This window comes from Acyrthosiphon pisum, chromosome A1 (assembly GCF_005508785.2).
Source record: "Acyrthosiphon pisum isolate AL4f chromosome A1, pea_aphid_22Mar2018_4r6ur, whole genome shotgun sequence".
Taxonomy (NCBI): domain Eukaryota; kingdom Metazoa; phylum Arthropoda; class Insecta; order Hemiptera; family Aphididae; genus Acyrthosiphon; species Acyrthosiphon pisum.
Genome location: NC_042494.1, coordinates 53556354 through 53566838, shown reverse-complemented (window position 1 = coordinate 53566838; position 10485 = coordinate 53556354). Strand labels below are relative to the sequence as shown.

At 26.0% G+C, this 10485-nt stretch overlaps 3 protein-coding genes across 10 annotated transcripts in view; 2 read left to right on the top strand and 1 right to left on the bottom strand.

Moving 5' to 3' along the window:
- Positions 1-2905: 2905 nt before the first annotated feature.
- On the top strand, positions 2906-3987 carry LOC100571625 (uncharacterized; the record flags this gene model as incomplete). The annotated part of the gene is given in 2 exon segments (NM_001205126.1): positions 2906-3311; positions 3857-3987. Coding segments are annotated over 2 exon segments (491 nt in total), but the record flags the coding sequence as incomplete, so codon positions are not given.
- Positions 3407-6079, bottom strand: LOC100163677 (CDGSH iron-sulfur domain-containing protein-like). 2 transcript variants are annotated; one of them, NM_001162111.1, is given in 4 exon segments: positions 3407-4280; positions 4345-4430; positions 5709-5851; positions 6027-6079. In NM_001162111.1, coding segments are annotated over 3 exon segments (375 nt in total). In that variant the 5' UTR covers positions 5806-5851; positions 6027-6079; the 3' UTR covers positions 3407-4088.
- Positions 6080-6700: 621 nt separating this feature from the next.
- The window catches only part of LOC100166394 (protein dopey-1 homolog), a 22937-nt gene continuing 19152 nt past the window's right edge, over positions 6701-10485 (top strand). For all 7 annotated transcript variants that reach the window (XR_001680204.2, XM_001943221.5, XM_016807910.2 and 4 more), the window contains exon 1: positions 6701-6882. Coding sequence is in view for 6 of the 7 variants with exons in the window: in XM_001943221.5 (XP_001943256.2) it covers positions 6827-6882 (56 nt within the window). In the remaining variant the exon portion in view is untranslated. The remainder of the gene's footprint in view (positions 6883-10485) is intronic.

Genomic DNA, 10485 nt, shown 5'->3' with positions numbered 1-10485 from the left:
CTTTCCACATTTGTTATTTATATTAAATATGTTAGGGCTGAAGCCCCCCAACTTTAAAGTCTAGTTAAGCCTATGGTTACTTTTGACTAGTGGTTAATTTATACCAGCTTTAAACCCGTGCTATTCGTCAATAATTACATGGTTTAATAGCTTCATGTTCATTGTTCGGGACACCGGTGACCGATAAGTAAGCGATTAGATTCTTGAAATAAATAATAAAAAAAGGGGGAAAAAAGTGTTGAATATACGAAAGATTAATCTAAACCTATTTTCTTGTTCGTCAATTAAACACTATTTTTTAATAAGAGGGTAAACGAGAGCTTCGAAAAGTTTGGTTAAATGCTCTGTAATGAGGATATAATAGTAGGCACCAATATGCTATAACTGTAGGTATAGAAATATTAAATAATGTAGGTATACATTAAGAAAATCCAATGCTTATTTTTACAGAATTAACATTGGACATTTCAATATAAATTACTACGGTCTACTGATAAATGTAAATAATATAATTATACATTTATTTATACAAAGGCGTTTGCCACATTAGGGTTAGAGGGGACATACCCCGACTCAGTGGCGTATATTCAAATTTGCTCTGGGGGGGTTCAAAAAAAATAACCAACACTAAAACCTTCTCTTTAAAACTACCCATTTTCCTAACAATCACAGGTTAAGGGGGTCATTGTATAATGGGTTGTATTAAACTTGAATTCAATGATAAAATATCATTGTATAAGAAAAACGATTCTGAGTGAGGATGGTTTGTCACCCTGGTTATTTTATATTGTTATTAATTATTTTATCATGTAAGTTGAATTAATATTATAATATTATAATTTATTATTCGTTTCTATGGTGATAAACAAAGCGTTAGAAATTAAAATCCCATTTTTAGCGTTTTTTCGTAATTTTTCTGTGGTTTTTCCCGTGGCATTAAATAACTATAGAGAAAATCAGAAAATAACCTCTCCAAAGTACCATCTTGATCCAATTTGCTAAAAGATAAGGTACTATATGTTGAAATCGAAGCACTCCTTCTGAAAGAAATTTTGTATACAGGATATAAAAAAATAAAAAATAAACACCATTATAAAAACAATAGCTTCCTCGCTCCGCTCAGAATCTAAAATAGTAGATAAGAAAATCCATTTTATATGACATTGTCGACGTGCGCCGACCTAGCACAGCGGCAGTCAGCAATGGATATGTTGGTATTGTGTTTTAATGTTTTAATGTTTTTCTAACTTTTCATAATAACTTCTATTTTCATGAAATAATTACAATTTAAACATGAATAAATAAATTATTTCAGACTATTTTTTTAATAAATCTATAATAATCAGAAATCAAAATTAACCGGTATTTTTCAAAACCGGTTCTAGAACCCTTATATTTGTTTAGAAAACAGAAACAAAATCGGAACCCTTAAACAAATTAATTTAATAACCAGAACCGGAACCGGAACCGAAACACCCAACAGGTTCCAGTCCCTGCCTTTATGTAGAAAAAATTATTTTTGTTAGTTATTTTTAAATATAGTAGTTGGTTACAAATAAATAATGATAATAATTACATAATAAATAAGTCTTTATGTTATACTTATAAAGAAATATTAAAAAAAATATAAGTTGTATAAAATACTAAAATGTATAAATGAATACGTCATAATAGTTATAGAAATAATTTTTGAAAAATTAATGAAAAATTAATAATTGATAAAAACATAAATTTAAATAAATATAATATGAAATAGGTTACAACTTGCAAGGAACCATCCAATTTTTTTTTATTAATAAATAAATTGTGAAAATTTCCTAACCAAGCCCTATAATAAGAATATGGATACAGTGCGCTCTTTTAATAATATTTTTTTGAAATTTAACTATTTATTGTTTAGTTGCTAATCTTAATACTACCTTAAGACTTAAATTCTTATAACACTTAAGTTTAAATGATCAAATTATTATTTTGTGTGCGATCTATAAACGTTTTTCTGCTGAATTTAAATATTTTTTAAAAATTAAAATTAGACAACGTTAACTAACTTTAATTACGTCAAAACAATAAGAAGTTGCCGTATACTATGTTTAGGGAATTTTATAATTTTATATTGTTATCGAGTTATTGAAACATGCATGTATGTATGAGAAAGGCATTTTCGGTATCTTTATCCAGTGGCGTATCCAGTTGTTAAATAATAAACTATAAACCCCCTCCCCCCGAAAAATTCTGGATTCTCCACTGCCCTCGTTGAACCCCACTTGGAACTCACACATAAGCGGAAATCTATTAAAATTTCAGGGGGAAAGTTCCATCAATGATTAATGAACAATAATTAAATAATCATTAACAACCAACAAATAGGGCGGCGATGTCGAGATTAGATTGCCTAATTGTAGATCCTTGAAAAAAAAAAAACAAGAGTACGTCGTAAAATTATATCTGTTATGTAAGGAGTTTAGTATAGGCAATTGTAATGACGTTTTGTGATGAATTTAACGATTCAAAGAATTTTAAAAGTACCAGTATGTCAGACGTCAGACCAACAATGATTGTTGCACAATAATAAGATTAAATAGAAAAATGATTTCTTGAGGAATAAACTTACGAATAACATTATTTACCAAATAAAAAATAATGTAAAATGTTCACACTTTAGAGAAGAGAAGTTCTTATTAAGTCCATAACAATATTGTATTTATCTTGGCACAAATACTTATTTATAAACTAATAAATAATAATATATTATACCTACTAACCTACTATAAAGTATAAACGGTGTGCAGTTAAATGTGTCCTGCAGCAATTCACCACCACTGCTGCAGTGTGTGGGGATCTTAAATTATGAAACATTGCTTATAAGTTTCCAATAAAATAATATTTGAACATTTTTGTTTTTTAGGAGTAATCATTTGTACAACAATTTTACCAGATACTAACCCTACACCTCCACTAGAATTTCCTTCAGATGGACATGTAAGGATTATACAAGCACCTGAACCTTATAATTTAACTCAGCCACCAATGTTTTATTTTGGAAACGATGAAACAATAACAGATGGACCAACTAACAATTTCCATGAAACAATCGAAAAGCAATTTAATGATGGTGTATCAAAACCGTCTTCACAACCTATCAATGTCATTGCTAAGATATCCGAAAATTATACTGAAAATTATATCGAAAATAAATATTACAATAATCACATTGATAGCTGGACATCAATTACATTAAGTTTAATTGTACTTACAGTTATTGCGGTCATGGTGCTGGCATGTTCGGCATTATGTTTGAAAAAAGTTCAAAAGTGAGTATTTTATTGTAATAGAATTTAGATTGGGGAGAAAAATTATTTTTCTAAATAAATGAACGAGTATATGAACAATAATAAATTAGATTATAGGTGTATATAGGATTATTGTACTTATTTATGTGTATAGCTTTAATGAGCTTATCTCTTTGACTACATATTTATACATCTTAAGCATACATTTATACTATAAATAAATAAATAATTAAAAATTTAATTCATAATTTCTTTTCTGTAACTATTACATTTCTTTATCTTTTATTAAAAAAAAAATTTACAACTGAAATATTGGCATCAAATGTGTGAAAAAAATAGCAAATTATTGGATAAATAAATATTAAATATATAATAAATTTGTTATATTAAGTAACCAGAGTTTAACTGACATCATTTTAACATCAAATAACTTGTTATTTATGATATTTAAAAGAGAAATTAGTATAGAAATGCTTTGTTTTTACAATGATATTATGACAAGATAGGTTTCATATAAAAAAAAAAACGATAATAAGGACTAATAAGTTTTAACATTATTTTTTTAGCTTGAAGATATCAAAACGAGAACTGCTGATAGAAGATTGTGATGATTCTGTAATGAAAGATTTAATACACATTCAGCGTGTATAAATTATTTACCATAAATAAAGAAATATAATATATCAATAAATGCAAATATGTATTCTATTTAACTGAATGAAAACAAAAGACTAAACTAGAACAATTAACAAACACATATAGAAATGTATTCAATGATTTTGTACTAGTAATGATTATTTATTTTTTCTTAATTATCAATGGTCCAACATTGTCCTTCTGTTCAATATTGTACTTATTATGAGCACCATCACATAAAGGAAATTTAGAGCTTCTCCAACAACGACAGAATGCTGTACTTTCACCTAACTCTTCGATGTCATAACCGTCAACCACTTTTGGAGATTCTTTTTTAATACAAGGGTTAACAGGCTACATATACAAAAAAAAAAACAACATAAATATTTATTAAAAAATAATTTAATTTAGTACTTACATGTCTTGGTTTGACAACTCTGTATGAAAGGTAACATACACCACCAATTGTAGCATAAAACGGAATTAATTTCAGTATATCTTTACCTATAAAATACATTTCGTTTAGGTAAATATATTTTATCTGTTCAGAATAATTAAGATTACAGAACAGTTCCATTATATAATTTTAAAGGTTAGATTATTTTTTTATGAATTTTTATAATTGTTAGCGGTTGGTTGTATTTAAATTGTTAAGAACATAATATTATAGTAAAATAATTATATAAATATAAATTGATATAAAGGGGGCTCCATTTAATGAAAAAAGTTACTTTTAGACAAAAAAGTCAAACAAAACTGGAGGAATTTGGTTTGACGGATTTTAATTTATAAAATGGATTATGATTGATTAACAAGTTTACTAGGTTTGACCAAAGGTGATTTTTAATATTTTTATTATTGTTAGTATCATAATGAATAACATAAATACAAAAATATTATATTTTTATTCCTGGATATCACAGCTGAAAAAATAGATAGTCAAAATTTCCTCAACAGAAACCTAGTAAACTTGGTAATCAATGAAAATCAGTTTTAAAAATTGAATTCCGTCAAACCAAATTCCTTCAGTTTTGTTTGGCTTTATGGCCTAAAAACCATTTTTTTAAATTGAAAAAAGTTTATCTAATTAAATATCATTGCCAATGCCTATGCGCACGCAAGTTAGTTGACGGCAAATATAAATAATGACCGACCTACTGGACGGTATTAGGCGGGCCGCTTACTATTATAATTCAGGACATTTCTAGGAAATATTGACCAAAAATAATAAAAGATTAAACTCATACATACTAATGTTTGTTTACTTTGCACACCTTACAATTCATTTTAATATCATTATGTTGAATTGCCTATATTAATTTCCTTAAAACATAATCAACTGGAGCCCCCAGCATTTAGTTTGAGTTGTAGGAATAAAAACCTAGAAATTTGTGAATGTGTTGTATAGAAGTATCTAAGAGTTGTAAAAAATAGAATTTTGTCAAAAAACAATAAAATAAGCAAATGGCTTTAGGTATCACATGTCATAATAATAAGTTACATGTTCTGATACAATTATTGGCTTGCAAAATGATAAGTAGGTGCCAGAGGTGCCTATTTAGGTATTTTATTTCTTTACATGAATGTCTAACTAAACTAATTGGTTTCATTTCAATAGCTAATCTTAGATCCAAATAATAAGGTAAAACTTTTGTTTTTTTAACAATAACACCATTTATTATAAATATTACCTATAAAGCATCAGATTTTAAGAATATTTATAACCAATATCAACCAACACAAAATATACATACTTATTTAATTGATTTATAAATTACTTACCACCTAATTTGAAAATACCAAGAAATGAATTTGGCAATGGTAAATTGGCTAGATAGTTGGCTAAATGAACTTTCACTAAGTTGCTACTGAATTCCATTTTTTTTAAATGAAGCACTTATGTTTGGTTTAAAAATTAAAAGTACCTAACAAAAAAATTATAAAAATCAATGCAAAGTTTAGTGTAAAAGCATAAGACGATTGATTTTTATTTTAAAACAATAATATATGTTCTGGCTCGAAGATACCTATTATAGTTACTGTACACTGTACGGTACTACAGCACACATTGCACACTTGACACTTCAGAAATTAATTTACCTCTCAAGTTCCAATTTTCTGACTTCTGAGTTCTGAATGTTGAATGTTCTGATAATCAAAAAAATTAAAATAATAATTTAATGGTTAAGAATAATGAAATATATTTTTACTTCAGTGTGGCAATATGCACATTAATTTTCGTGTTTACATAACTGATAACAATTTAAAATCCAGAATCGTTACAAAAAAAATCGTGCAACAGATTACCGTAATAATATGAACAATTTTAATAATTTAATATGTAATAGTAGGATAATATGTTTTAATTTATGGACTTTAAGTTTTAACAATAGATAATATTATGCAAAATACAACTAAAATAGATGCTTAAAATTTAAAAATAAGCAGCAAAGACAAATTTCCGGATAGTTTCTTGTTGGCTACACTGAGATTTTATCTTTTTTGTCAACTTTCAGCTGATTTGTCATCAACTCAAGATGTACCACGAAAGAAGTTTACTGCTATAGTGTACAGTACTGACTATATAGTGACAAAGTGCAATAAAGAAAATTGATATTCGTATTATTTTGTTATTATATTTTTTAGAAACAATTGTTTAAAATTATATTTCAAACTGTTTTGTCTATTATTGTTTGTAAGTCGCGTGACCAGCCGATCTTTTCATTGATTATGATTAATAATTATATACCGTGCATTTGAAATACGTATTTTTGAATTTGTTGAGTATAACGAAATAAATAACAGCGACGATGTAGTTATGTAATTATCTATAACAAGTTAAGACCTTTACCAAGTCGCAATTGTTTTTTTATTTACGGATTGACAAATTTGCTGTTACCATGGGAACAATAGCCACCGAAGAGTTTGATCTCATGAAAGATTCAAAATATCGGATGTAAGTAGGCTGCTTATCTATAGTTGACTAACTCTTTTGGTTGGTGTTGCTTTTTTTATTGTATAATATAATCTGGAGTGTCAGTTGTATGAGTCATTTGGATTTAATTTTCATAAATGTTTACATGTATCTACCTTAATTTGTTTGGTGTAAGCCGAGTCACTTAAAATGTTCAGCAATCTATTGTATAACTGACAATTTGTAATAACTAATAAGTAGAAATAACTGAAACATTACAAACATTTTATTAGACCGTATAATTGTTTAAAATAAAGTAGCTAGGTAGTCCATGAATTAAATACGGACTTGGTTATAATTTCCTGTCACTTGTGTTATTTCAATGTATCTTTTAATCATACCTACCTATTTATTTTCCTGTTTTAATTACTTAGAATTTAAAGTTGAAACAAAGTATCTGATACCTATTTATAATTTTGTAAATGATATATACTATTTACAAGGTTATTAACTAGAATTAACTTAAAAATATAACAATGTGATATAAGTGGATGTGTTGCCAAATATTTATATTTTTAGTCGTTGAAAAAATATTACTTATCAAGTACTTATTAATGTTAATCCATATAAGTATGCTTTTTGGATCTTACAAGACTTATTTTTATTTAAAATTGTTTATTCTTAGTTAATTTTGGTATGTAGTAACTCGTAATTCTTAAATCCGAGGCTAAATCTATAATAATATTGTTAACTTCCTAAATTGCGTACAAACTTAGTATTTTTGCATCTAGCTAGGTATTACCGACTAATAAATATTAAATTGAGATTTTATTTATATTAAAGCTTTTATGATGAATAACATTTTTGTTAAAATGTTGATTAGATTTTATTGTATTATTTATATAGCTACCTATTACATTTATACCTATATTATGTTATATATTAGCATATTAAAATAGGTATTATCATCTATATTAATATTTATAGTTAACATCTAAACACGTTTTTACCTTTTAAATGTACACATTACAAAATATAATTAAACTACTAGGTATTGTTCTGCTATATTATGTCTCCTAATTATTAAGACTAGTATTTAAAACAAAAACAAAACATTTTCCTTCCCCATTGCCTGATACACAAATTTAATTGTAGGTAGTCAAAACCCTTGAAATTATTTCAAATGAGTCGTTAGTTTTATTTTTTTGATGCCAGTACACCACAAACAACAAATCAAATAAGTATCAACAAGAGATTTTTTTCACAAAATGTTATATTTATATATTGATGCGCACAACAGTTTAGTAAGTCTTTGTAAAAATAATGGAAGTTTAGAACGGAAAAGCCAAGTATCAACACTTTTAAATGTACATATTTTTCAGTATGACTCTTTTACATACCCGTGTCTACAATTTTCCAATTTCAATGCTATTTCATGACCATTTGAACACATTCTAGGAGTTTGAATAATTTCATAATCTTTGATGAATTGTACACTAGATAAGACGTCAGTCATTGTATATATTAAACTTATAATATTCATTGTTCAAACATTGTGACTTACAATAATGTTTGTATTGAACTTAGCAACCAAATGCGATTACTCAAATAACAATAAAACTTATCCTACTGAATATTTTTCTAGATACTAGAATACAAATCTAACAAAATAAAATTACCCAACAATATAATTTACATTACGTATAGAAATGTATATAAAGAACTAAATCTGTTAAAAAAATGAATCTAAAAATGACTGCTATATATTTAAAAAATCACAATTTATTACAACCAATATTGCATGAAGTAAAATAGATACGCAAAATACAATTTTATCATTAATAGATCTAAAAAAAACTGCATCTGGTAAATATTTTGATATAATTGAAACCAAATTATGCAACAAAATAGTAAATACAATATATTATAATAAACCTACCAATTAATTTATTCAAAAAAAAAAAAACATTTTGCAAGGTTTTGGAATTTCTGATGAATTATTAATGTTATAGAAATAATATTGTATTAATTTACTCTAATCAATGTAAAATAATTTAATTTGAATTATGTATACAAAATAGTGATATTTTTTATATAATTTGTTTTAAAACTCCTGGGCCCCCACACAACTTTTCTCAGTGGGGTTCAGTTTTCTTATGTATATGAAATTAAATTAAATTAAATAAAAAAATAAATAGATAAATATAAATCTATACCCACTGCCTATATACTAACCTATATACTACCATGAGTATGGAAATTCTCATTTTAAATTTTAATATTTGTGGGTAGGGTGCGGTATGTAACAAAACAGTATTAATTATGACGGTATAAAATAAGTAATACAAATACAAAATAATACAGGATTACATTTAGGTAACAATGTCAAAATCAGTCAGATAAAATATCAGTTACAATATTTTATGAATACACATAAGGTACAACACCTACCTATAACAGAATTATGTCAAAAATATTAAAAAAATGTCATACAATTATGTTATTATAAAAAAATTGTATTTAATTTAAAAAATATTTTTAGCAATACATTTTTTATATATTACTTAATAAATTAAAAAAATGTATCTTATCTGTTAATAGATTGGTACCCATACATAATATAGATAATCATCTTGGTAGGTCACGTACCAAACAAATACTATTTTAACTAATCTCAATGGTTTTACTAAAATAAATTGTAATAATTATTAAATAATAATGCCCTCCATCTGCAACGTACCTAAGTATATAGATTTTATTTATTTTAAATTAAGAACTTTGTTAAGTATTACACCTTGATTGATACTTATATTTATTTAAGCTAATATTAAAACAAAATATAGTAGGCACCTAGTTTTACTTAATATAAATCAAATATAATTCACAATTTAAAAACTAAATTGGTGGGTCATTTTCGTGTATCTGATTAATTGAACCTATTTATAATAATTAGGTTAATATAATATAATATACAGAATAGGTATACCTATTTATTCAATAAAGGTATTTACATTGAATTAATTATACTAAATTATAATGAAAACCAGTTTAATTGAAAATATTATACCGCATCATAATATAATTATTATTATTATTATTTAACAAACATGTAATTTTAGATACTGAGTAGAGCAATGGAATGTATTGATTTTATAATAATTTTTGTTTATTTTTTGTGACTGTCATCACTCAACAACTTATGAATCATTAAAAAAGGCTTTGATTTTCAACTTTAAGATTTGTTTCTAGTCGCACATTGGATCATGTTACCTTTTGGTACTTTGGGGGGTCAATAGTATGAAAAACAAAATACGAATTAGAAAAACCGAGAATTTTTGAAAAAAATCAATTTTTTTGTATGGTGTACTTAAATTTTATATTATATTCATAATCGATGCTTAAGAGGTCACTACCTATACATTTATTGTCTCCGTCTTACACACGCATGACATAGCAAATTGTCGTTCACTAGTTTCAATAGTGTGCTGTTCGAGGTGCTGTTAGTTTTGATACTAGAGTGAATTGACTAATTATAAAACTTTTAGGTAAGAAGATAATCTGTGCTTAAGCGTTGCCTATTTTTTCGACATTTTCATTTACAGCAAGATATGGGTATGTATGTCAATTATCAAAAATTAAAATGCT